Source organism: Lampetra planeri, chromosome 29 (genome assembly GCF_965212315.1).
Source record: "Lampetra planeri chromosome 29, kcLamPlan1.2.h2, whole genome shotgun sequence".
Classification (NCBI taxonomy): Eukaryota; Metazoa; Chordata; class Hyperoartia; order Petromyzontiformes; family Petromyzontidae; genus Lampetra; species Lampetra planeri.
The window spans coordinates 5,968,920-5,996,502 of record NC_136135.1 but is presented as its reverse complement, the minus strand read 5'-3'; the positions used below and the strand labels follow the sequence as shown (position 1 = coordinate 5,996,502).

The 27,583-nt window shown below is 46.1% G+C and overlaps 1 protein-coding gene across 1 annotated transcript in view; it reads right to left on the bottom strand.

Annotated features, from left to right (window-relative positions):
* LOC144728609 (IgGFc-binding protein-like) overlaps positions 1-25,863 on the bottom strand; it is a 43,712-nt gene extending 17,849 nt beyond the window's left edge. Inside the window, exons 1-12 of the mRNA XM_078608153.1 lie at positions 25,734-25,863; positions 24,206-24,271; positions 16,778-16,911; positions 12,705-12,992; positions 12,110-12,241; positions 10,638-10,797; positions 8,471-8,997; positions 6,983-7,541; positions 5,270-5,871; positions 3,491-4,070; positions 2,250-2,851; positions 1,357-1,918 (exon numbers count right to left, since the gene is read on the bottom strand). Of these exons, the coding sequence (XP_078464279.1) occupies positions 1,357-1,918; positions 2,250-2,851; positions 3,491-4,070; positions 5,270-5,871; positions 6,983-7,541; positions 8,471-8,997; positions 10,638-10,797; positions 12,110-12,241; positions 12,705-12,992; positions 16,778-16,911; positions 24,206-24,260 (4,201 nt within the window). The 5' untranslated portion in view covers positions 24,261-24,271; positions 25,734-25,863. The remainder of the gene's footprint in view (positions 1-1,356; positions 1,919-2,249; positions 2,852-3,490; positions 4,071-5,269; positions 5,872-6,982; positions 7,542-8,470; positions 8,998-10,637; positions 10,798-12,109; positions 12,242-12,704; positions 12,993-16,777; positions 16,912-24,205; positions 24,272-25,733) is intronic.
* Positions 25,864-27,583: the final 1,720 nt, after the last annotated feature.

Genomic DNA, 27,583 nt, shown 5'->3' with positions numbered 1-27,583 from the left:
GTATATTTAAGCTGGGTTAGAGGGGGGGGAGGTGGGAAGAAGAGCGCCTAAACAAAATAATTTGCATATCAAGAGGAATTCAGCATATGGAAAATGCGTAGGAGGTGGGCGGGGGGGGGTTCCAAATCAATACTATGCCCGTGCATTATGCAGGATTAGCAGCATCAAAGGGGGGGGGGGAAGGGGGGGGAGCATTAACAAAGGAAAGGAATGTTAATAGTATGTAGCTGTAGTCATGTCTCGGACCGCATCCGTGAACATAAAGCTGACCTGAAACACTGTAGGACAAACACCTCAGCCGTGGCAGATCACTGTTACAACTCAGTGGGCTCACATGACATTGACTTCTCCAAGACAGAGGTTCTCTGCAAGCCATCTGGCTATCATGAGAGATTCGTACATGAGGCGATCCACATTTACAAACACAGAGACAATTTTAACCGAGAAGATGGATTCTGGCTTAGCAATCACTGGAAGGACGTAATAAACCATTTTGATACACATTAGGGTGGGTAGAATAATACATAGTGTTATATTAAAAATGTATAAGGTATAGGGTGGTTTATAGCAATACAGTATGTAATTTAATGTTGGTTTTGCCTATGGAAGTATATAGTACGGTATAGACGCGTGTGATGTAAGAGAATAAAGTTTAGATGGAAGCATATTATATAATTTTTTACAACGTAGAATTTTTCATGTATTACTTACTGTTAGTAACTCAGCTTATTGTAGAATATAGTAAGTTTACTGATGATGCTATGTAGTTTATACTTTAGTTTGTCATGCAGTTTATACTGTAGTTTTTTACGTGGTTGTTTAGTAACTACAGCTACATACTATTAACATTCCTTTCCTTTGTTAATGCTCCCCCCCTTCCCCCCCCCCCTTTGATGCTGCTAATCCTGCATAATGCACGGGCATAGTATTGATTTGGAACCCCCCCCGCCCACCTCCTACGCATTTTCCATATGCTGAATTCCTCTTGATATGCAAATTATTTTGTTTAGGCGCTCTTCTTCCCACCTCCCCCCCCTCTAACCCAGCTTAAATATACGCTCCAAGCTTGGGGTGTTTCATTCTTCGCCTGAGGATGGCTGCTTGCGTTGTGGCCGAAACGTCGTGAGAATTGTTTTATTATGTTTTATTTTTATTATTTTATTACTTCCCTTCTACGTGACTTTACCGAAAGAACCAAGAAGATGTTTTTGTATTGTTTGTAGTTGTAACGTTCTCGACCCCGTGACCCTCCTGGATATCTGGGAAAAAGAGCTTTACAGCTCATCGGAATTCCTCCTCCAGTGTAAATAAACTTTCTGATTCTGATTATCCGAGTTGAACGGCGGCTCCACTTACGACAGAAGGTGCTGTTCCGCCAGCCGCTCACGCCAACGCCGGCCGCCTGGCAGGCTGCGGCATACGCCGAGAGCGCGTCGCACAGCGCCGTGATGCGGCCGCCCAGCGCGCACACGTCCGTCACGCAGCTCCCAAAGTGCGGCTCGGGACGCACGACGCGATGGCACTCTCGGAAGGGCCCCTCGGGCTCCACGAGGAGGCCGCAGAAGGCGCCGCTCGCGTACTGGGGCCGCTCGGCGTCGGGGCAGGGCTCGGAAGGCGGCTCCGTCGCCTGACAGTCTCCGTCGCCCCTCACCGTCCACGCCTGCCCGAAGTGATTCTGCGATGCAGCCAGGCTTCCATCGGGCAGAAGGAAATCATCGGTCGCGTTGCCGTTGTAGTTGCCGCAGAGGCCGCATGTCAGGCCCCGGTAGTCCCGTGGAAGCCACACGGTGGCGACGTGATGCCCGTCGTACTGAACGCGGAGGCCAAAGTTGGTCTCCACAAGCGCGGCACTGCCGGTCTGGACCGTGAGGTTCCCGGGGATGATCGTTATGGGCAAGTTGACCAGGACGCCGTCGACCTAAAGTACACGGCACATGTGAGTCCCTCTCCGCTACAGCCGGGAACACTCGGAGCCAAATAAAGTAAATTGTCAGTCAATAAAATTGTGTTCTTTGCGGAAATCACGTCGGAAATGTAAGATGTATCATGATTATTATTAACAACGGAAGATACACATTCCATCAAATTGAATGTTTACTTTAGAACAGTCGCTAGTATTTTCAGTGTAATTTGAAGCTGGAAATGAAAATCAAGGATCTTGACCTATGCAAACATTGTGACAGAATAACTTGGGCAAATCACGATAACTATAAAGATACAAAAGCTGGCGTGAGCACAATGAGTCTTACCCTGACTCGAGGGTAGTCAGCCCTGCCGATGATGATGGAATGGCCGTAGACGTCCACCTTCACCAGGTTCGTGTACGAAACGACGAGCGAGCCGCGGTCGTCGTTCTCCACCTCGACGTTGAACGGCACCGCGCCGCCACCTCCGGCGCACGTCTTGGCCAGGGTGTAGCGGCAGGTGCCCATGAAGTCGAAGGCGGCGCCGTCGAACGTGTAGTAGTGCGGATCACCCGCCGCTTGGCAGAACACGGGGGGGCCGTCCTGGGGCACGCACGCCACCTCTCCCGCATGCACGCCGCACACCGTCGACGGGCCGCAGCTCGCCAGCTCACAGCCGACGGCGCCGCCGGCGAGGCACGTGCACCGGCGCGAGCATGCGGCGTCCTCCCAGAAGGCCTCACCGAGCGCGTGGTACGAGCCCCCGTGGCCACAGCCACAGGCGGAGGGCGGCACGCAGCGGCCGCCGCTCAGCACGTGGCCCTCGTCGCACTGGCAGCCCTCGTGGCAGGGAAGGCCGCAGCGGGACCGCTGCCCTTGGCTGGCGCAGCTCTCCGGGCAGCTGCTGGTGCACACCTCATAGTGGCTGTTTGCTCCGCATTGTTTTGCTGGAAATGTAGGAGGGGGGGGGGGAACATGGCATTTGCTTGAAAGGTCGGTGCGGGGAAAATACAATCGTGGCGACAGTCATTGGCTGCTCTGCTCTGAACGGAACAATTGTGAAATTGTGACCGTGGCATCGGTCCTCCCATCATGCCTTGCCTTGTGACACTGCACTGCATATATACATTTTATATGAAAAACTGACTTCATCATTTGAACCTGTTAGAAAATCAAAAACAAATAAATGAAAACTAATTTAATACAGGTTTTTTTGGGTTAGAACGCGTAAATAAAAAATGTGTCGTTAAAACCCACCACCACCCAACACAGCCAACTAGTAAGGGTTGTCACGTAAACAGAACATGCCAATTCGTGACTAGTACAGCATACTGGTGTGTTGGTGAGCCAAGCATGACGTTTCGCCAGTAATTACAACTAGCTTCATCAGGCGACAGCCAGATTTGTCACATGACGGCACTTTTGGCAGAAAAAGTGCGGACATGACGTCACAGGAAGTGAATATTCGGATAAATCTGATGAAATGTTTTTTTTCGTATTGTCCGAAATTTCACGTCTAACCCAGATTATAAACTTATTTCGGACGAATACAAAAAATCGGGAATGCATCTCCAGTTTCGTCTTACGGCAAAAAGTGCTGTTCCTCCACGCCGCCACAGTGCCCGCGGCGGCCTGGCAGGCCTCCACGTAGCCCTCGAGCGCTCGGCACAGCACCTGCGCGCTGCCCTGCGTGACGCCCACGTCCAGAACGCAATCCTTGAAGTACTCCGTGACGTTCACGAGGCTGTGGCAGGCCGCAAAAGGCCCATCCGCTCGCAGGAGGATGCCGCAGTGGCCGTCGCTGCCATACTGTGGCCCGCTGCTGCCGTCGTTATCCCCACCGGCCGAGCACGGTTCCGTGATGTCGTCCCTGCAGGCCACTTCTCCCCCGGCGACCCTCCACGCCTTGGCGAACTCGACGACGCCGCCTGCGACCCCGCCGCCAGGCAGGCGGAGGTCGTCGCGTGGGTCGCCGTTATAGTCGCCGCAGAGGCCGCACGTGAGCCCCGCGTAGTCCTGGGGCACGCGCACCCGCGCCACGTGGCTGCCGTCGAAGGCGACTTCGAGGCCAAATTCGGTGAGCAGCAGAGTGCCGCTCGCGCTCTGGAATACCTGCAGCCTGCCGGCCACCAGCGAAATCGGGAGGTCCATGTACAAACCGTTCACCTGTGAGAAAACGGCAGAGAAATTAAGTTGTGAACGCAATGCCAAAAACGACACCCCTCAATCAGTTCACTGCTCTCCCTTGCGCAAAGGTCTCCAGCGACAGCTTCGGTATGTAAAATAGGTGAAGGTTAATGCACAGCAGCACCGGAACTGCTCTCTCATGTCACTGCAGGGGGATTTGTGTGTGTTCGCGTGCTTGCGAAGGATTTGGCTCTCCAACGGTGGGGTTTACGTAAAATAAAAAGAGCCAGGTACCACGCCATAAACCCCGCCGTGAGCAAGCGCTATTCCTTTTTCACATCCGTCAACTTTTAATTAGTTTAATTAGCGATTTAGTGCAATTTTTGTGTGCTTTCTATTTATTTATTCATGACGCGTGCACGACCATACCGACTCACGCGTCTTTGGTGGGGGGGACGGCCCATGCCAAGTCGCACGCCTTCGGTGTGAGTGAGGGGGACATTTTCTTTCACGTAAAAAATGCAAAAAAATGCAAAAAAATACACTAAATGCTGAGGTACATTTTTCACTGTGTGATGTCCCCCCCACCCGATGCATGCAGTTATTACTATACAGTCGGTAGATGCTACCACTATAGGCCGTAGATATTACTGCAGAGTGGCTAGGGAGATCGTGGCTGGGGGGGGGGGGGGTCAGGGGTAGCAGCCCAGCCCCAGCCTGCCAAGGTGCCGCCTCGGCCGGCTGGACAATCTAGACGAGGCCGGAGGCTCTGCACGGGACTAGGCCTCACCACGCCACTCTGTCAGGTGAGTACTTTGTGCTATAGAGTCCATAAATACAGCTATAGAGTCAGTATGTACTACTGTAGTGATAGCAGGTACCACCACAGTCAGTATGCACTGCTGTAATCATAGCATGTACCACCACAGTCAGTATGCACTGCTGTAATCATAGCAGGTACCACCACAGTTGGTATGCACTGCTGTAATCATAGCAGGTACCACCACAGTATGCACCGCTGCAGTGAAAGCAGGTACCACCACAGTATGCACTGCTGTAATCATAGCAGGTACCACCACAGTCAGTATAAACTGCTGTTAGAGTTTAAGAGTAGTTTTGAAATATTTTTTTGACCCTGGCACCGCCGGGTACTTCCCGCTAGTCTCCTATATATAAAACACTTTTATGACAATGAAAGCTCTAGCAATGTCCTCAGCCGTGCAAAGGCTTTACGTTACCAGCGCTTTGTGTGTGAACGTCTTCAGTAGCTTGACCTCCTGGCCGTAGGCCCTGACCGTGACCTCCTTAGTCCAGGAGACGCACAGCCTCTCCCTGTTCTCGTTCTCCACCTCCACGGCAAACTGCTCGAGGCTGCCGGCGGTGGCGCCGCACGAGCTCGCCAGTGCGTAGCGGCAGGTGCCCATGAAGTCAAAGGCGAGGCCGTCAAACGAGCGGTAGTGGGGGTCCCCGTAGGCGGAGCACTCGGCACCGACACGCCCTGCCGCGCACCCGAGCGTGCCGTTCAGCAGCTGGCACCGCTCGCTGCCCTCGCACCCCGGCTCGACGCAGCTGACGCGGCCGCCCGCGTCGCAGCGGCAGCGCGCGGCGCAGCTGTCCGATAGCCACGTGTCGCCCGAGTGGTGGTAGCGCCCGTCGTGCATGCAGCCGCAGCCAGTGCCGGCGGGCACGCACATGCCGCCACTGAGCAGGAGGCCCGCGCTGCACTGGCAGCTCTCGGTGCACGGGCGCGTGCAGAAGTTGGGTGCCGTGCTATCCCCGCAGGTGGCCGGACACGCGGTGCCGCACAGCTCGTAGGCGGTGTTGGCGCCGCACGTCATGGCTGTGGGAGGGAGAGAGAGCGTGTGAGAACCAATGGCACACGCGCAGGCGGAGGTGGGGTGTAGTGTTACTATTTAACCTTTTCCCGTTCAGTTTTCTTCCGATTCTGTTCTTATCTGTGCGATTCCACACCAATGACGTACACTTATTGAAGAAAAACTAAAACAAAATTAGTTAATCACTACCGAGACTCCCACAAGGCCATGCGGGAGGGCGTGTGGCACAATTTGGCACCAGCTATCATAGAGTGCGGTCGTGTCGCTACAGTTCTCCGTGGTGAGTACAATGTCTTTAAAAACAGCGGCGCTATGCTGCTGATGAAATTAACGCGTGTTCTGAGATTCAGCAGTGAACAGGACTCATCCTGCAACTTTCAGATGTCTCAAAACTGGAAAGGGTTAAGCGCAGTGCTTGAACACCGTCTATCAGGGTGCAGGACAAAAGATTAACTTTCTCTGCAGATGATAGAATTGTTGAGTTCGTTTTCCTTCTTTCTGCCAAGGAAATTTCATTTTGTGGACAGTGTCTGATGCATAGGATATCGTGTGCACTCCTTATGAAAATGGTTAGCTCGTTATGAAATATCTTTCATTGGCTTTATGAGTTTTACTTGCTTTAAAAGATTTAGATTTTTTTCCATTTATCCAGGAAAGTCTTGCCGAGTCTCCAAGACTTCAGAAGTTTTGAATGTGGCCATTTCCACTAATACGTGTTTGACATATGCCAAGAAACCAAAGGTACTCAGAGAAAACCCATACATAAGAGGGGGTTAAAAAGTTCTGCAGAGAGATTAAATAATCCATTGCTGTATTGCCAACGCTTGGCCTCCTTGCAACCTAACCCCTGGTATTTACTGACAACCTCCCATCCAAGTCGTGACCAGGAATTAACTCTGCTTAGCTTCCGAGATCCGATGGGATTAGATGCATTCACAGTGCGATTTTCTCAAATCAACGTCACAATTAAATGTGTACACACCACACACATGCACATGCACACATACCTGACAATTCGTAATGACGATTAATAACGCTGCGGTCAGGTGCTAAGATTGGATTTAGCGCAATTCACCATGGGGAGCTAAAAACCATGCAGTTTCCTACACTACTCACGGCAATTGATTTGTTGTCGCCACGCTTGAATGGTTGCCCGGTGAGCCTGGCAGGCACTGGCGAACGCGCTCAGAGATTGGCAGAGAACGTCCCTGTCGCCTCCCGTGGCGCACATGTCGAACACGCAGCTCTCTAGGAAGTTGAATGCCGACAGGATGGTGCCGCACACGGCGAACGGCCCGTTGGGATTGCTGATGAGCCCACAGAAGCTGTCACCCCGGTAGGTGCTGAGCATGGCCTCGGTGCAGGCCGGCGGAGGCAAAATGACCTGGTCGCAGCCCGCCTCCTGCACCCAGCTGTTGCCGAACTCCGTCACGGACGTCGTCACGGTGCCGTTGGGCATCGTGAACTCGTCCTGTTCGTTGTCGTTGTAGTTGCCGCAGACTCCGCACAGGCGGCCCTTGAAGGCGCCGGGAACGGTGACGGTGGCGTAGTGGTCGGCGTCGTATGTCACGGTGAGGCCAAAGTCGGTGGAGATTGCCACGGAGGAGCCGCTCTGGGAAGCCCTGATGCGCCCGTTGAGCAGCGTGAAGGGCAGCGAAGTCAGCTCTTCGTTGACCTGTACGAGACCACAAAACGATCGCCAATGGGACAAGTCCTCTCGGAGGGATGCAATATTTCGAAACTTGATGCAGAGCTTTGGGGCCATTTACCTGGATCATTTTGCTCCCCTGATTAGTTATTACACTGGCATCTGCTGATCGCATTATCCGTGCTTACACATTTTACTCTTCTTATCTGTGCGAATAGGCGCAGATGATTGAAATTTTTGAAGCTGATGGATTCATTTAATTGTTGAATTTACCGTCACCTTCGGTGTACTTTTCTTACCGATGGTTTGTTGTGGAGGAATTTATCACCCCTTTTTCCCCACGAGGAGCAATGTAGCAATTCTCACACCACCAGCAATCCAATAAATAAATTGTCTTGTTTCAGGATCGATGTTCAATTCCAGAATCAATTGTTTTTCTCTCATTTGTACCAAAGCTGCACTTCTGATTAGCATTGTTGGCTAGGTATGGTGTGAAAGAAGTTAAATGTACATACAAACTAGTTTCCATTATTCCTCATTGTTTTCTTTACTTTAATACGACAGGTTTGTGTGCATCAATATCCTAAATGTGTCAGTAGAATTTCGTTAGCAAATAATAATAGCAAAAATATTTAGTCTCACATCCCTAACAGGTACCTTTGGCGGTACGTTTATGGCTGGCTACTTACCAGTCGCCAACCCAAGAACGGCAGCCCAAGAAAGAAGTGGATCTAAGCAGTGAAACAGGGTATGAAGGGCCGTTGAGTGTATGTGGAGAAGCTGGCCCAGGACAGAAATGAGTGGAAAGAGGACCAGTTTTAGGGTTAGGCAGACCCCTATACGAGCAGGAAAAATGCCAGGAAGAAGAAGAAGATCTCAAGGAGCACCTTCTGCAAAAAGTCTCGAGACTTCTCAAGTCAAATAACAGCCCATCAAATCGTTTGACGGAAACTTACGAGGACTCTGCTACGATCTCCCTTGTTGATGATCAGAGAGAAGCCGTACACCTCGAGCTGCACCAGCTTGGTCCAGGACACCGTGCTGCTACCGCGGTGCTCGCTCTTGGCGATCACGTGGAACGAAGACAACTCCGTCGGTCTTTCTGTCGTGGCGTCCTCTGCGGCGTTCGTCGTGCCCGCGTTTCCCGTGGTTCCCGTGGAGGGGGCCGCGGCGGCGGCGGTGGTGGCGAGGCCCTCACGGATGCCCCTCGGGCACGTGCGTGCCAGCGTGTAGGCGCACGTGCCCTGGAAGTGGTGGACGACGCGATCGAAGGTGTTGTAGTGCGGGTCGCCGGACACGGTGCAGATTCGCGTCTCCTGCGGCGTGCATTGATTGAGGCCGTCCTGCAGGACGCAGTGCTCCGAATCGGAGCACGGCCTGGGCCTGCACTCCAAGCCGTTGGCTGTCTCGCCACCCACGCACTTGCATCTTGTGGTGCAGCTGCCGTCGGTCCAGTAAACGTCGCCGTACTTGAGCATTTTCCCTGCCATTCGCGGTAAAGACGGCAGCACGGTGTGAGGTGTAAGGGCGACGCTCGTTGCCAGTGGCGTGCGCAGGGTCAGATTAAGGTTATTAGCGGCCTAAGGGAAGGGCCTAAGGATGTTATTACATATTGCAGGTAACAATTCTGAAGTCATCAAACATGTTTATTTACCGATGTTCAATTAACTAATGTATGCGACTCAATGTCAATGTAACATAAAGGACTCACTGCACTCGTTTCTTAAAAAGCAAATAATTCCAAGCTTTAGCTGTGGCTAAGTCACGAATGATATCACCATAATTCAAAGATTAAAAAAAAATCTTCGATGGCCCCGCTACTGTCTGTCAGCTGTTACTTGAATGTGGAACGGAGAGTTTACACAATATGAGGGCCTAAAGCCTTGTTAGCCCTATGGGTTAATCCGGCCCTGGGCACACACTCTCTATCCTCCACCATAATGCGCTTGTACACATCCAGGTAAACAAAAAGCCCATGGTTAATCCGTTGCTGAATGGGGGGCCTCCTCATGCCGTGCGGGTCGTAGGGGTTATTTGAACATACGTCATCACACCGGTCAGTGCGGGTTGGTGTAGTTCGGGGAGCGTGCACAAGGAGAGGCTAATAAGAAATGTGTGAGTGTGAATACTTAATTGTTCCGTTGATGGGTCACGTGACTAGTCTAAACCCTGTTTTCTATTTGGCTAATGTGGACCATAGTGTGTACTGTTTTTAAATGTCAGGCTTCAAGACATTTAAATCCCCAATTGGAAATACCTGACAAACGCAGCATTGTACAGTAAGTGGAGGAAAGTGGTGTGCAATGTTAAGCACTGCAGTGTTTTAATAATCGAATATGATTTATATTATCATTCAACAAATATGTAGTTACTTTTTAACGAAACTGAATTATTTTGGGTCTTTTCCCCAGCAATATTTTCATAGTCGTGCTATCAGCATCACGTCATAAGAGAGGAATCCATTCAGAAATCTTACAGAGCATTGTACCCCGGCGTCTCAGAGAATGGCTGCAGATGATAATTTACCCCACGGGACTTCAAGTGACCTTTGCATCCTTTACACAGCAGGGGTCACACTTTCCCACACTCTGCTAAGAGATTGTCTAATTTCATGTGCAAACTAATATATGTAATTCAGTGTGTTGGGTTTACTCTCTAATATGCCAATTCGTTGCTAGTACAGCACACCGTATTGGGTTTACTCTCCAACACACTGGTGTGCTGTACTAGTAACGAATTGGCATATTTTGTTTACGTGATAGTATCGGGTTTAATGACACACTAATATTCATGCAATCTAACCCAAAAGCCTCCATTATGAATAATATTGTTTGTGAAAGCCGACATGTTATATTGAGTAACCCAGTTTAATCACAGCTGGCCGAGAACCAGATTCGAAGCCAGGATCTCACAGCGGTGTTAAATCTGACCTACCCGGCTGCCTCTAAACTGTGAAATCAGTGTGTTTTGTCAGGCACAGTACTCACGCAATACAAGATATACATGAATTATTGCAGCACCACCATTACACACATGTGCAAGAGATGAGGAAGATGTGGTTTGACTGAGGTGTGGTCAACCAATGTGGTAGTTTTTTTACCAACATGAAGTGCGGAGCCTTACCGTTGGCGTAACAGCCGCCGGCAACACTAAAGGCGTCAGTTCTGAAAATCCACCTGCCCGGATAGTTGACATTGCTGGTCATTTCCACATTAATTATGTCCGCGGTTCTTGATCCTGGGATGTTGAAATAGTGCGTCGATCCGCCACTGTTAAACCCAGCCTGAAATCACAAAGCAACATACTGGTTGAGTTGCAACTTTGGTGGCTATGCAACTCATTGTAAAATGTGTGCGCACAAGCCCTCCACCACCCAACACAGCTAATTCATAAAAGTTGTCACGTGAACGAAACGTGCCAATGAATCACTGCTGCAGCACACGGGTCCGTTGGAGAGCATCGTCACGCTGCTGATGATTAATTGAAAGGTAGAATTATGTTTGGGTCATTGTCATCACATTATTATGAATAGGATCAAAGGGGTTTGTTTTCAAACCTTCGTATTAGAATAGAATATATGTGTGTATTTTGAAAGTTATTTTGAACTTCTTCCGCACCATACATAGCCAGCCGCGCTAATGGGAGGTGCAGGGGAATGGAAAAGTCTGTCTTCACCCTTAGTATAACTTTTAGATCAATCGATCGAAAAACTTTAGTCCATTGTTCCGCTTGCAAATTGAGAATCAAAAGTAGTGCCAGGAATAGCCCTCCTGTGTCCACGGCCTCGGTCAACAGATGGCACCAAAGGCAACACTGAAGCTGGTAATCTCACAGGTGCAATGTAATGATGAAAACTATTATGTGTTTTAAGTATTTTGTTAATAACCTTCTCCACAGCGATGCTAATGGATGCTTTTGTACACATAAATTTCAGTATATAGTTTTGCAACGAACTAGAAACAATTTATGAGAGGGTACTTGCCTATAAACATCGGGCCGTTCGCCAATGTTGGTTCAAGTGACCTCATGAGAAGATTAATGTCGAAATGGGTCTATAGTTTGCTTGTATTAATTCAATGCCGCTGGCAAGATGTGATTCTCAGGCGACGGATGGGTTGTACAAATGTACTTTTATTGTTTGTGTGTAAAGTTAAATATGGGACGGAGGTGTTATTTATATTTTGTCTTTTATTGATCTCACCTGTCTCTCCCTGACCTGGCTCGTGCCGCTGTCACAGAGGCTGTATATATATAAACTAACCCACGCTCAAGCACATGATATTACATGGACAAGTATTTCTTTTGGATAGAGCGCCTGTTACACTGGGCATCTAAAAGCGCTTCATACACAATGAGTGACTTATATTACATCTCATCTCAACACATTTAAAAGGGCACCCCCAGTGGCAGCTGTCCCTAGGCGGCACAAGGTGACTTCAGCACCTGGACTGTGAACAGACATTAGTCTGCCAGTAGGGGGGCATCAATAATTGCTATATGTACGGTATCCCAACTTCGTAAAACTTTGACTATTTGTTATTGTTGTTGCTGGCTTCGGATAGCCCCATGCGGTCAAGTGAGCTGGGACATAACACCTGAGCGGGAGTTCCTCCAACACCATTGCCTCCACCGCTCGCCGTTCCTGTAGTCCAGCTCACGTCTCCGTAGTTGAACATTGCAAACGATGACGTCCCATTGGTGATAAGCAAGGCCTGGAAGGTGTTCTCCTGCAAGCATTAAGCGACACACAAAAACATTAAGAGGAAATAGCCAGTTCGGCACTCAGCCCAATATGGTCACTAAAAGCAACGTTACATTTTAATGAATGAATTATGTACTCCTGGTCAACTTGCCACAACAATATTTTAAACATTGGACATGGATGAGCTGTGATGTATGGGCGGATTTGGCTCCAGAACAAGTGTTCAGCCAGTCGCCTGCACGTTCAAAGCAACCCCCATGGACTACATTGGCGTAAAAAGGGCCTTATCAAGTAGTAGATTGACAAAGCACAGTAAATTATTAAACATGGTGATTAAAATATTTTTTTGCCAAAAATCCTCATGCTCTGATACTGCACTTATTTTCAAAACTGTGAATGGCTAACTTAGAAACCAGTTGCCTCCAATAGAAAAAAAAACACGGCACCGTGGGTGTTCGTTCTTTCAAAACCGAACAAAAAACGCTTACCGATGTGACGGAGCTTCCTCCGTAGTAGGTCACACGGTCCCACGTGGCGATGAAAACCCACGTGGCCGCAAAGTCTTGGAAGTCGGCGAAGTAGGCGCGCACGTCCTCGGTCGCCTTCTGCAAGAGGTCAGCGTCCGTCGTCTCTCGGTAGAGGACCTGCCCCTTGTGGCGGTTGTCGACGTCGGCCCAGAAGGGGGCAATGAACGCTCGCCCGTCGCTCAGCGGAAACGCCTGCGAGGTGTACTCTGCCACGGCCACCTCGAACGAGATCACGCCATTGTTGTTCACCTGCGGGGGGGGTTTGCAAAGAAGACGCACGCGTGCGGTGCGTTACTCGTTGGAGGTTGCGGTGTCGGAGGCTCAGCGGTGGTGGAGCAAGCGGGCTCGCATTTGGAAAGCGTTACGAGTTCAAATCCTGGTTGGGGGTTAGCGTTGCGTCCTTTTCCACAGACCTCACATGGGCATATTTCTCAGTCAGCCAAGATCGATCAAACCATGTAGTATGTATGTTGAACTTCTTTTGTATCGTACGTAGCCCACCATGCTAATCGGAGGTGCGGGGGAAGGACAACAAACTAAACACAAAAAGCAGTTTACTGTAATGAGGTTCAACACAATCGTAGTACCAGATCTCGATACAAATATCCAAGTCAAACTCAGACAAGAAGTAATCCTGTCGAGGTTGACGAAGGCCATCACCCCTCCGGGGTCATTAAAATAAGTAGTACTTTGTAGGGAAGTCAACAGTGTGTTGCCAAATGGAGAGACTCGCCCCCCACCAGAGGAATGGTGAATTTCCATGACTGGTTCAGGGCTGTCAACTGGAGATGCATTCTGCGTCAATGCTCATTTGAGCAGAAAATCACTTTGACTTGACTTGAAGATGGCTGAGGTTCATCGGGGAGATATCCATCAGCATTGGGATCAGTGCCGGATTAAGCTAGTGCGGGGCCTGTAGCATATGATGTTATAAAGGGGCCCTAAATAAATAAATAAAATATTAAAACACTAATTTTTAACTTGCATAGTAAAGTAATTGTCTTTTTTAATTTGCTATACAGCCAGATAATACAAATCGCTAACCTTAAACACCCAGTCGTTCATAAAAGTTGAAGGCAGTATAGTAATATAGTGATAGAGCAAGTGCAGAATCACTTAACCGGAATTGATTGAAAGCATTTAGCGCAGGGCCCTTGAAAATGCGGGGCCCGTAGCATATGCTACTTTTGCGACTAGGATAATCCGGCACTGCCTGGGATCCTGAGTTTGAATCTGGGTTTTTTGCCACCCATCACTAAGCTGGGTTCTCAGACGTTGTCACTTGTTTTTGTCGCAGTCTGCACAAGAAAACAATCACATTAAGTTCGTTTTTTTTACTTCACTTGATAATTCGTGAGAATTGGTGTTGCTGTCACTCCACGGGCATCTCTGTAGCAAGGCATGTGGGAAACTGCTGTGCTGCGAGTGTTGTTAAGTGTACACTTGAAGAGATATCAGAACTAGCAACTGTGATATCACCCTCTACAGGCTATTTTGTGTTTCCCTTCTCGCAAGTGTGAGTTTTTTCTCCCGGTGCTCTGGTTTTGTTTCCCCACATGTAAACACTCACGAATCGACCGATAACGCCTTAATTTACACAGGGCCTCAAAGCTTGGGCAATTTTTGGCAACCACTTGTCACGTGGCTGCCTTCCTGCTTGTCAATGGTTCCTTGCGCCTCCAAGTCGTTCTCTCTATGAGGGCGAGCCAATACTGTGCACGTTACAAGTTGAAATCATCGTAACTTATCATTACTATTATTATCATGGGATGATGGCTGTGTTCCGCGAGAGTTTCAATTGGCGGTTATTGCAAACATGATGCCTTGAATAAAGGTGTCAGTTTAGTACCACTTTAAAAGGGTAAAACCTACTACTATATTTTGCCACTGGTAAAAGAGATCTCATAGTGTAAATGCTTACCCCGAGCTCTCAATACTCTGATATTGCACTGTGTTTGAGTTGTACGCCTTCTGGTGTCATCTGGTCCAACACCAATGGGGACTAGGCTCTAAAGAAAGCCGTCTCGGGTGTGGACCAATCAACTTCAAGGACAGTGCATAGGATTATCATTATCAGAGTTGATTCTTTTTGTTTGCTTTTTTGACTACTTGTGTTGTGTCTTCTTGGTTCTTTCGGTAAAGTCACGTAGAAGGGAAGTAATAAAATAATAAAAATAAAACATAATAAAATGAAATAATTCTCACGACGTTTCGGCTACAACGCAAGCAGCCGTCTTCAGGTGCTTCACCTGAAGACGGCTGCTTGCGTTGTAGCCGTCTTCAGGTGCTTCACCTGAAGACGGCTGCTTGCGTTGTAGCCGAAACGTCGTGAGAATTATTTCATTTTATTATGTTTTATTTTTATTATTTTATTACTTCCCTTCTACGTGACTTTACCGAAAGAACCAAGAAGATGAATCCCTGCAGTCACGAAAGCTTTAAATCGAATAATACTTGTGTTGTGGTTATTGCAAACATGATGCCTTGAATAAAGGTGTCAGTTTTGTACCAGTTTAAAAGGGTAAAAACCTACTACTACGAATAAAATTGGGTAAAAGAGAAACAATTCCTGAATGCATTGGCTTTGTTTGTTGTCCTAGCCCCGCACCTCCATTTAGCGTCGGTTGGCTACGTACGCTACCAAATAGATTCAACAGAGTACATACATAGCTGTAGAGTAATGTGAAATCACAGTCATGCGAATGATTATCTATCAAGTTATAACGATTTGCATTGAAACATCCTCAACGCGATTGAAGACTTTTTTCAGGATTTTTTGGGCAATCTTTTTTCTCAGCGCAATGAATAATGCCTACATCACGAGTGCCACCTCTACCTTTGTGAAGGGCGGGCCGTGTACGCATTGCCATTAAAGGTTTCTCCACAGATTGCAAATACATTACTCTCGTGAATGGTGTGTAATGTGTTCTATCCTTTCTGTTAAAGGAGCACTTTAACTTAGCCTGGCGCTCTTTGTGACCAGTAATTCAAGCCCGTAAAGATTCGCATCCGGGGGCATTATCCAGCCATTGTTCAGACGGCAAACAAAGACATTGGCTTTGTTGCTGCTCATATATTATGTAAAACAATGGTAAAGGTGCAGTCCTGCATTTGGTTTCTCATGCCACTGTTCTCTAGAACAGGTGGTTCTCAACCCGTTTTGTACTACTGTAACCCATTGTTGAATTTTTTGTTGCAGAAATAAAAGTAGACGTACGTATGTTGGGCTTCTTTCGCACCACCGTATGTAGCCAACAGTGCTCATCAGAGGTGCAGACGAAGTACAAACTATGTGTCTCTGTGTGAGTCCATGTGTCTCTGTGTGAGTCTATGGGTCTCTGTGTGAGTCTATGGGTCTCTGTGTGAGTCTATGTGTCTCTGTGTGAGTCCATATGTCTCTGTGTGAGTCCATGTGTCTCTGTGTGAGTTTATGGGTTTCTGTGTGAGTCTATGTGTCTCTGTGTGAGTCTATGGGTCTCTGTGTGAGTCCATGTGTCTCTGTGTGAGTCCATGTGTCTCTGTGTGAGTCTATGGGTCTCTGTGTGAGTCCATGTGTCTCTGTGTGAGTCTATGGGTCTCTGTGTGAGTCCATGTGTCTCTGTGTGAGTCCATGTGTCTCTGTGTGAGTCCATGTGTCTCTGTGTGAGTCTATGTGTCTCTGTGTGAGTCCATGTGTCTCTGTGTGAGTCTATGGGTCTCTGTGTGAGTCTATGTGTCTCTGTGTAAGTCTATGTGTCTCTGTGTGAGTCCATGTGTCTCTGTGTGAGTCCATGTGTCTCTGTGTGAGTCCATGTGTCTCTGTGTGAGTCTATGGGTCTCTGTGTGAGTATATGGGTCTCTGTGTGAGTCTATGTGTCTCTGTGTAAGTCTATGTATGTTGAACGTCTTTCGCACTGTACGTAGCCAACCGTGCAAATTGGAGGTGCAGAGTAAGGACAACAAACTATACACAGAAAGCAGTTTCAGCAGTCTGTGGCATATATCTATGCTACGGACCTTAAGCAAGCCAAGGAAATGTGATGTAATATACTTACAAACAGTGCTTGGTACGCTCTTTCAAAGAACGCAAAGGAGGTTGCAATGGGAACGGATGGACTTCCACCATCATCAACTTGTGGATTTACAGAATCTCCTGTTGACACTCCATATGGGTAGAAATGTGAAAGAGCTGAAATAGAGAAAAACAAAACAAGGCATAACGATATCACACTTTCCTAAAAAGTAGGATCCATGCACATTTATAAGTCATGGCTATAATTCATGCACACGGAAATGTTTGAGTTAATGCGGTTGTAATTACAAATGTGTGTATAGTTTAGGTATATTACAATTGTTTTACAATATTTGTCTTGTCAACTAAACTAACCTGTAATTGTATTTAGCATATACTAATCAGAAGTCTGTTACTTGTCTCCACATATACATATGGATATATGGTGTAGTCCATCGGCCTATCAACCTCATATATTTTCAAGCAGACCAATATTTTCAAACGGCATTTTTTTTAAACCAAGCAAACTGTCTGGAGCTCCCGCTCCATCCTCCGTAAATTATGCAAATCACGACTCCAAACTTAAAAAAAAATTTGTTTTATTATTTTTCTTTTCTTTCTACGTGACTTTACCGAAAGAACCAAAGAATATTTGGTACAAGGACACTAATGGACAACCAATGTCTTGCAAAAGAGTATTCTGTTTAATTGCAGTATATTGTGAAGTATTTGTTTCATGTAAACTGAAAAAATATATAATCAGCTTAATTACTACCAATGAAAACAGTAAAATTGACTATAAGAATACACTTCCAGAACAGAATTTTAGAATTAAACTGAATATTTACTGTCACTTTTGGAATCGGAATCTTTATTTAACTGTACTTTTACTCCAACATCACATTGCAATCATGCAACCGTATGATCGGTTTTATGCTATAACAAAATTCAGAGTTTTCTGTTACATGTTTTTTGTTCTTAAATTCTCCTACTAATGTGCAAACTTATAAGCAGGTAAGAGAACATCGTTCATGACCAAATCAGGGTTGAGCCTTGAAAGTGCTTGGAGGGATACCCATAATGCAGTTGGCATTATGCTACCCACAATGCAGTTGGCATTATGGGTAGCAGAGGGCAGGAACATCCATTGTTACACTCGACTTCAATTCTCCCACATCTATGCTGTCCGTCTTGACAACCCGTATTGACCAGCACGGTGAAGTATGGTCAAACAGCCCCCACGACCGAAGGGAGTAGGGAGGTTTTCATCCGTCAGTGGATTGATAGAGGTTGTATTACAAAAAATCCGTACAGACAGTCCCCGGGTTGCATAAGATCAGACTTACAGAAATCCGACATTACGTAAATGCTCCCATAAATCGTGTAAAAAAAAATTCGACACGTGAAAAGATGTTGCGTTAGTTACGTAAGCACAAGAAGTGCAGCGCGGTGAGGTTGCCGATGAACACCGTGGAGCCAGGAGACACAAGGCGACTGCCTCGTTCGAGCTTCATTAATATTTGATTTTGGAGGAAAATTGTTCAGTTGCCGACATACGTAAAATTCGGGTTACCGATCGTTCTCAGGAACCTAACCCTTCTGTAACCCGGGGACTGCCTGTACTTAAGTATCATTTGTTGTGTGCTCGGTGAGTGTAAATAGATGATCAACAAGCACGCGTCCAAAGTCACTTTGGCCGACTGCCAGAAGTTCGAGACGGAGGCTTTTGTGGTAATTTATTTGTGAGCTTCTCAACAAGTCCAAGAGGAGGTTAAACATTTTTTTTCTCCTCGTTGACAATAATCAAATACACACTCAGCAAATACTGGATTTAGATAAACCCACATGTTGGACAAGGGCGTTGTGACTGACCCAGATGAGCCGAGTACACGGGGAGAATGATTGTATTTGCCGAAGGGGTATAGAAAATGGAGAACTGAGTCCTCTCAAGTGAGATCAGGGGAATATTGTATACATGTGGCAAGCTTGGATGTGATGTGGCAAGCTCGGACATGACTTTTGACTTGGGCCGATTAGACTTTGAGGTGAACTTCCCCTCGGGTCTCGCCCACTCACACCGCCTCTCTCGGGACTTTGGGCCGTTACAAATGGGACTTGGCAAACAATTTGTCGCACTGTTTGGCTACGTACGGTGCGAAAGAAGTTCAACATACATACATACTGATTGACCAATGTGTTTACACGCCCTTTATTTTTTTGGGCTTAACCTACGCTCATTATTCTTAAACAAGGGGCAATGTTGATTTTGTCTGGTTTACACCGGAGATCGAGAGGCCCACGTTGAATACACAGCCAGAACGAAAACAAATAAATAGAGGAACAAGGTGAATGAAAACATGTACCACAAAATGCATTATTGGCTGAATTAAATTATCATCGAATACAATTATAGAGAGATAAAGAAAACACCCGTACGTGTTAACATCTGTGTAATGTATTTAAATAACTTCACGCACGACGTTTTGTCACCATGGCACATACAGCTCAGGAACCCTCGCGTCTATCACACCCCATATTCTGAGTTTAGGCGATTGCATATGTTCTGTTGTATCTAAAGAATCGAAGTGCAATGTCCATATCCAAAACAAGCTTCGGGCATTGTTTATCTTTGTTGGCGATTCTGAGCCAGTGGTGAAATTTCACATTCCTTATGACTGGAACCCAACCTCACCAAGTGGTGCAGTGCAACCTCATCATGTGGAACTCACTTTACAACCCCTGTGGGAATGATGATGATGGCGATAATGGTGAGGAGTCACATCGAAACGTGATATATATGACAGGATTGTATGTGTCACGTGCGGTATGGGGCCGTCCATAAATGACGTCACGCGATTGTGGACGATTTTACCCCTCCCCCTTCGTCATACGACGTCACAAAAAGTCAGACCCCCCCCTCAAATATTACGTCACAAAGCTCTGCCCCCCCCCCCCAAAATAATGCTTCAAATGGATTTAAACTATTGTCATTGTAGTGCGTATTTAACGTGGCGCTGCACTCTGATGTTGTAGGAGTAAACATTTATTAAAAAGTCTATTTAATTAAGTAGAACGTGTTGTCTATATTTATTTAAAGTTGCGCATTTTGATGTGACGTCACATTGATCACCCCCCCCCCCCTCGTCACACATCGTCACAAATGTCTGACCCCCCCCCCCCCCCCAGGTGCGTGACGTCATTTATGGACGGCCCCTATAACGTTTCACAGAGGATCAGGCGTCGTTATTTCAGTGGCGAGTACGGTTGGATACGTACGGTGCGAAAGAAGTTCGACATACATACGCGCAAGCTCACAGAGCCAGGCCAATAAGGGAGCCCGAATCTTGTTAATGATCCCCGAGGCGATGTTCGATCGCTTCGTAAAACTTCGGACACACCGTTGCTCACCCCCCTAACTATGCCACTAATGTGAGGCATTGCCCAAAAATAAACTTACGAGCGAGTTTAATGTGCAAATAAATGTGCACGTAAAATAAAAAAAACACATGAAACAACAAACAAATATAAGCGGCAACTTATAGCAACTAACCCTCAGGCTGTCCCATAGGTGCGTGAACTTACAAAGATCCCCCGTGTAGCCTTATCAGACTGGAGAGGCAAGTGCTGTTAGCGAGCACCTATGAAGGCCGGAACGGCACACGAGGGGGTGGGTGGCCAGCACCACGCCCGACCGCCTTTGTCTCCCCAGTGGCGATGTTTACACACCGCACCAGGTACTCATTTGAGGCTGAGTCGACCTAAGAGAGGCCCAGGACCGGTTCAGAAAATCGTCACTGGGTGTTGGCTGTGAGCGGGAATCGAACCCGGGTCGCAGGGTTCGTAGCGCAGCGTAGCGCTAACCACTGCACCACCGCTCCCCAGTGAACTTACACCCACACTCACACAAGCTCTAGCTGGGGTGTGGCAACCTCTGTGGTAAAACAAAACCACCCGGGATATATCCAGAAGAAGAGAAAACTTATTGGGTCGTGTATTTATTCCGAAAAAAACCCCGGGACTTTTAAGATAGCAGGAAGCCTGACACATTCTTTTAAAAAACACAGAAGCACGACGATTCTGGGAAAAAAAACTATGGCAGGAAGCAAACCTCGTTCTAGCGCACGCGGGCGTGCGCTCACGGGCACGCGTTCTAGCGCACGTATTGCGCTGGAACGCAGCCATGGCCTCTAAACGAACTTATATATATACACCCCGATGACACACTCGTGAAATAAATCCAAAAACATCTCCCCCGGGGTTTTATATGCGCTGTAAAGAAGGGTCATTGCCCGAAATGTCGCCAATTTTATACTGTGTGTAGTGACACAAACAACTCGATACATTCGTCAATCACACTGCCTTGAAATAAACTATATAATAGGCGACGTTTTGGGCAATTGCCCTTCTTCACGTGCTATTGGAGAAGGGCAATTTCCCGAAACGTCGTTTATTAAATATCTTTTTTTATTTTTAAGGCCACAGTGTTGTTGACGAATATGTTGAGTTTTTTTGTTATTTGTGCATGTCCACCAATGGCGGGTGAGATTGGAAGTGGGCTTGTTTTAGGGAATGTATTGTTTCCACCTAAACTTGTGTGAAGAGTCCACAGACGGAGGCAGAATCAGAATGTGTTTATACTGGACGAATCTGAAGAGCTGCAAAGCTCTATCTCACAAACGGAGAAACGGACTTCGGAATATTCCCCGGGTATATGTCATGAAAAAAATGGGTAAGGGGCCGTCCATAAATGACGTCACGCGATTTTGGACGATTTTACCCCCCCCCTTCGTCACACGACGTCACAAAAAGTCAGACCCCCCCTAAAATATGACGTCACAAATCTCTGCCCCCCCCCCCAAATAAAACATGCTTCAAATCGCTTTAAACGATTGTCATTGTAGTATGTATTTGCACACAGCGTTGGTGTACGGTGTTTTTTTCTGCAATATTTTGCTGTCTTTTCTTGGATTTTCTGTTTGCACTTAGTCACATATTCACTTTAAGATGTTATTTGTTCATGTTTTTGTTTTTTGTTTGTTGCGGTTGCACCCGATTCAAGAGCCGAATGGCTCACAGGGCTATACCTAATAAATGAACTTGAACTTGAACGTATTTAATGTGGCGCTGCACTCTGATGTTGTAGGAGAAAACATTTATTAAAAAGTCGATTTTATTAAATAGAACGTGGTGTCTATATTTATTTAAAGTTGCGCATTTTGATGTGACGTCACATTTCTCAAATCCCCCCCCCCCCCTCGTCACACATCGTCACAAATGTCTGACCCCCCCCCCCTCCCCGGTAGGTGCGTGACGTCATTTATGGACGGCCCCTAATTTTATGTTCGTCTAAAGCAGTGGTTCTTAACCTGGTGTGTACGCACCGCATGGGGGTGCGAGATGCCCTTTCTTGGGGCGCGAGACATGGCCAGATGATGTTAGAAGGTAAATTATTCTACAGTTTTATATCTTAGGTTTAGGGAACTGACCTACCTCGACGATTTTTTTTGTATCCGGGGTGCGAGACCATATTTTGAGAACCAGTTGGGTGCAGGCTGCAGTCAAGGTTAAGCACCATTGGTCTAAATCTTGATTAGAAGCTTTCGTGACTGCAGGAATCCATACTCTTTGGTTCTTTCGGTAAAGTCACGTAGGTAGAAAAATAAGAGCAAACATAAAATAATAACGTTTCGATCGCAACACAAGCGGTCGTCCTCAGGCGGAAAAAATATAATCTAGCAGTGGAACTGCTGAACCAGCGAGAGAGCTGATGGACGACTGCTTGTGTTGCGATCGACACGTCGTGATGTATTTTATTTTGTTTTATGTTATTTTTCTACCTACGTCACTTTACCGAAAGAATAAAAGAGTATGGATTCTTGCAGTCACGAACGCTTCAAATCAAGATTTAGACCAATTGTGCTTAACCTTGACTGCAGCCTGCACCCAACTGGTTCTCAAAATATGTTCTCGCACCCCGGATAAAAAAAATAGTTGAAGTAGGTCAGTTCCTTAAACCTAAGATATAAAACTGTAGAATGATTTACCTTCTAAAACCATAAGGACATATCTCTAAAGTAAGTCACAGGGTCACGGCATTCTTCTGTTAAAAGTCCTGTAAATTCTTCAAGTAAACAATTGTGGCCCGTATACTTTACTTCAATGTTCAGAGGGGATCTGGACAATATGCAACGCGTTGTTTAATTGTACCCGTTAGTGTCCTCGTGTACTGCGTACATGTGGGTGAGAGAGCTAGAGTAGAATGCACAACGGACAACAGCGAATCGCATCTGTGACTCCGTCTGTTTTTGCGGTTAGCATTCGTTGACTTTGTTTATAACGTTGAGTTGATTTTTTTTGTTTGCACCCACCTTTAAACAGTCACATTACCGGGTTGGCTTTGGACACCCACAAGAGTCGAAGGTTTGTGTACAGATTCTGCGGGCATGCTTCGCAAAACTCGGTTCTTGAACAATGGGGTCAATGTCATTCGCAGAGCGATCTTAGTCACATTGATAAAAGACTCACCGTCGTCAATAAAACTACCTTAAAAGATAACTAAACTTGTGACATCATGGGAAATGGCCCCCGTATATTGCCAGAAACGTCACCTATTATATATTATTACTAGGCATATACAGTAGTTTGTTTTAAGGAAGTTTTATTGACGCATGTGTTTAGTTTTCATAAATCGTGCTCGTGCACCATTAACATTTACTCCTATTTACTCACCGCTAACGCAGTCTTGCCATACCATGTACTCATATTGCTGTTAGCATTCACTGAGACCTCGGAATATAAGCAAGGATAGTGCTTAGGATGGGTAACCATCAGGCGCAGCTGTAGGTTGTTGTCGTCTGCTGCGAAGCTAGGTTAAGTGGGCATTGTAGCAAACTCCGTTAAATGTGATCAAACGACACCCCTCCCCCCCAGTGCCGGATTAAGCTAGTGCGGGGCCTGTAGCATATTATGTTATAAAGGGGCCTTAAATAATAAAATATATATTAAAACAAACATTTTTACTTGCATCGTAAAATAATTGTACTCTTTGGTTCTTTATTTTTTTTCTAACTACGTGACTTTACCGAAAGAACCAAAGAGTATGGATTCCTGTTCAAATCAAGATGAAAATAATTGTCGTTTTTTCATTTGCTATACAGCCAGATAATACGACAAATCGCTAACCTTAAACAACCAGTCGTTCATAAAAATTGAAGGCAGTATAGTACTATAGTAATAGAGAAAGTGAAGAATCACTGAACCGGAATTGATAGCTTGAAATCATTTAGTGCGGGGCCCTTGAAAGTGCGGGGCCCGTAGAATATGTCGCTACTTTTGCTACTAGGCTAATCCGGCACTGCCCTTCCACCCCCCCAATGTGCACAGCGTGGGGATGAGGCCATCATCATCCAGCAGTGGATTGACAGAGGGCTATGCGTGAATATCACGTGGGGATGCAGAGTACTGTGCTCACCTGACACCTTGGCCAGCAACACCATCAGCAGCAGCCCCACCTCACGACGAGCCATCGCTGCTCAGCCTAGGAGGAGTTCAAAAAAATCAATTTGAAAGGGGGCATTGACACTGTTAATTGTAACTTGCTGAGCCGCCAATGCTGGAGATCTGTGACAAAAAAAGCTTCATAGCTCATCGGATTTCTTCTAGTCTAAATCAAGATTCTGATTCTGAAGTTGTTCACGTTATCGATACGTGTGTACTGTCTAATGTCTGATATCTGTATGCGTTGTCTAAACGTGTGTGTGTGCATGATTCTGAGATGTGACCCAGCAGAAATATTTTTTTACTCCGTTATATATTCGACTATTCCTACCGTTTTTGTGTTTTAGCAAAATACGAATGTTTTGTTTAGTAAGCATATCGTACCTTAGTGTATTACCCACTACTGCAAAGATAGCAACATATACCTGTTAAGAATCGATAGCTGTTGTTTACGCAAATGTTATGTTACACAAATGTGGCGGTGCTACTGCTACTGCTGCGTTGGCAGTGGTTACACCAGCAGCGTTAACGAGGAATACTCAACAACGCATTCGTCAATCACACTTCCTTGAACGAACACATTTATTCAGGGTGACATTCTGGGCAATGGCACATGAAGAAGGATCATCGCTCGAAACGTCGCCTTTCATATATGTCTTGCATTTAAGGCGGTGTTATTGAGAAATTACACGTAAGATTCAAGCCATGCGATCAAATTATTAAAGTTAAAATACCGATAGATCAAGACCATTTGAATATGCGCCAGTTATTGTCAAATAATGTACTCACAATTATCGTAATTTAGAAGGCAGCAAATGTGAATGCAAAAATATACAGCTTTCTACATCAAAGAGTATAGACGTCTGTCCCACGCCTTCATCAACTCGCACTGACCAGCGTGGTGAAGTATGGTCAAACAACCCTCAATCCAGCAGTGGATTGACTTAAGGGCTGTACCTGTACACAATTCAAGGAAAACTGTCAAATAATATGAACAAGAAAACATGTACCAAGAACAAAAAAAACGAGATTAAAGTTTTAGCCGTTGTATCACTCCACTGCTGGATGAAGGCCTCCCCCATACTGTGTTGGTCGTGAAGGTTGTTTTGACCATACTTCACCACGCAAGAAGGAGGGGCGAGGACTGCGACCGGTTCAGAAACCACTCGCCGTTGACGTGATAGCCGCACAGCGCTAATCACCGCGCCACCACTTCACCCCAATATGCCACTATTACAGCTAAATAATAATGATGGTGATATCTACATACCACAATTGCAATACAACGAAATAAAAGATTGATTTATACTGCAGGAACCCGATTAGTTGTAACGCTCTTTTTCACAGATGTCCAGGCGGGGCGGGTAAGAACGTTGCAATAACAAACACAAAATAACAAACAGTACAAAATTAGCAATTATCATATAGAATGCACACAACAGTAACATGTAAACGGATGGTGGGCAGAACGAAAGGCTTTGTACGAGTGGCTGATTTCTTACCAGGAGAGAGGCACCCACACACGCCACTGCTTTACGTGGGTAGAGGGGGGGGGATTCGAAGATGAATCCAGTAGGTGTGTGTAACTGAATGCTCACACCTCGTAGAAGAGAGGGACGGCTGTGGTTTTTATACCCCCTCCAGCGGATATGATTGTGCAACGCCTATCAGGTGAAGCAACTTCCCAAATAATGTATCTTTATTACGCTCTGTGGAAACACCCAGAACATCGAAAAACAACACGAATGAAACAGAGTCGAGTAGTAATCCGCCCTGGGCACGTTCAGACTACAGATAATTTGCATAATTCTTTCTTGTTTTTTTGTAGTTTGGGTAAAGAGATGTATGCAGTAAACATCGAACGTTGGGTGGACGTTCGTCCAGTGTTTCCACATACCAACGTTGTTTGCCAGGTCGCTGATTTGAGGGCCAACTGACACGTAAGACCAAAACTGAATATTAAATCTTCAATTATGTTTGTATTCGTATTTTCTTTTGGTCGCCGTATGAATTAGTATATTTTCAATGTAATTTTAAAAAAATTATTTGGAAGCGTTTTCGACAAATTTGTTTAGGTTTTGTTGCGTGTGCTTTGCGCACCACTGCCAACGCAGTATCACAAAAGAAATGCTCTAATTAGGTAACATTTGCCTGTGATTAAATCGCATGCAATGCGCCACACACGTCCGGCAGGTCTCGGGAAGATAACCGTGGCTTGACCTGGGTAGTGCATGGAAAAATGACCACCATGCATGGCACAGGTGTGTCGAGGCTGGTGTTGGGGCATTTTGAACTTTGCCACAAAAATCTTCAACTTTTGCTTCCCTGAAATATGACATTGAAATTTAGGTAGCTTTTATGCACGGATATCCAAATACCTTTTATTCACAAAAACAAGACAAAACATCATTCATGTACGTCGATTATTTATTTCCCTCTTTACACATGCGTTCGTAGTTAAGAGTGTTGCTTATTTTTATAGACGGTTAATGACTGAAACTGTTGTTGGTCATCTTCTTGGTTCTTTCGGTAAAGTCACGTAGAAGGGAAATAATAAAATAATATAAATCAAACATAATAAATAACACCTGTTCTTCACCTGAGGACGGCTGCTTGCGTTGTGGCCGAAACGTCGTGAGAATTTTATTTTAGTATGTTTTATTTTTATTATTTTATTATTTCCCTTCTACGTGACTTTACCGAAAGAACCAAGAAGATGAATCCCTGCAGTCACGAAAGCTTTAAATTGTTGTTGGTCAGCAAAAGTCGCTGGAAAGGATGATGGCCGAATGTATGAATGGTTAAGTTCGTTCGCACCGTACGTAGCCAACCCTGCTAATCGGAGGTGCGGGGGAAGAACGACATCTCAATAACGATGACGTGGCAGCCAAGGAATGGAACGTGTCTGAGAGGACGTCCATGCTTGGAGATGTCGCGATGACACCAACTGGTGTGCAGATGCTAGGTCTCGATATATATATTTTTATAATTTTATTTCAACAAGAGCCTGATACAGAACATAAACCCCGACGTGCGAGGAGTGTCACGTAAGCAAAATCTATGCTCCTGCACAATCAACAGAAATCAGAATATGTATTTATACTGGAGGAATCCGATGAGCTATAAAGCTCTTTTTCACAGATGTCCAGTAAGGGCGGGTAAGAACGTTACAACAACAAACAGTACAAATTCTTTGGATCTTTCGGTAAAATCACGTAGATAGGTTCAAAGAAAATAACAAAATACAAAAACTACGACGTATCGATAGCAACACAAGCAGTCGTCTTCTTTCGTTGAACCTATCTACGTGACTTTACCGACAGACCCAAAGAATATGATTTCCTGCAGTCAC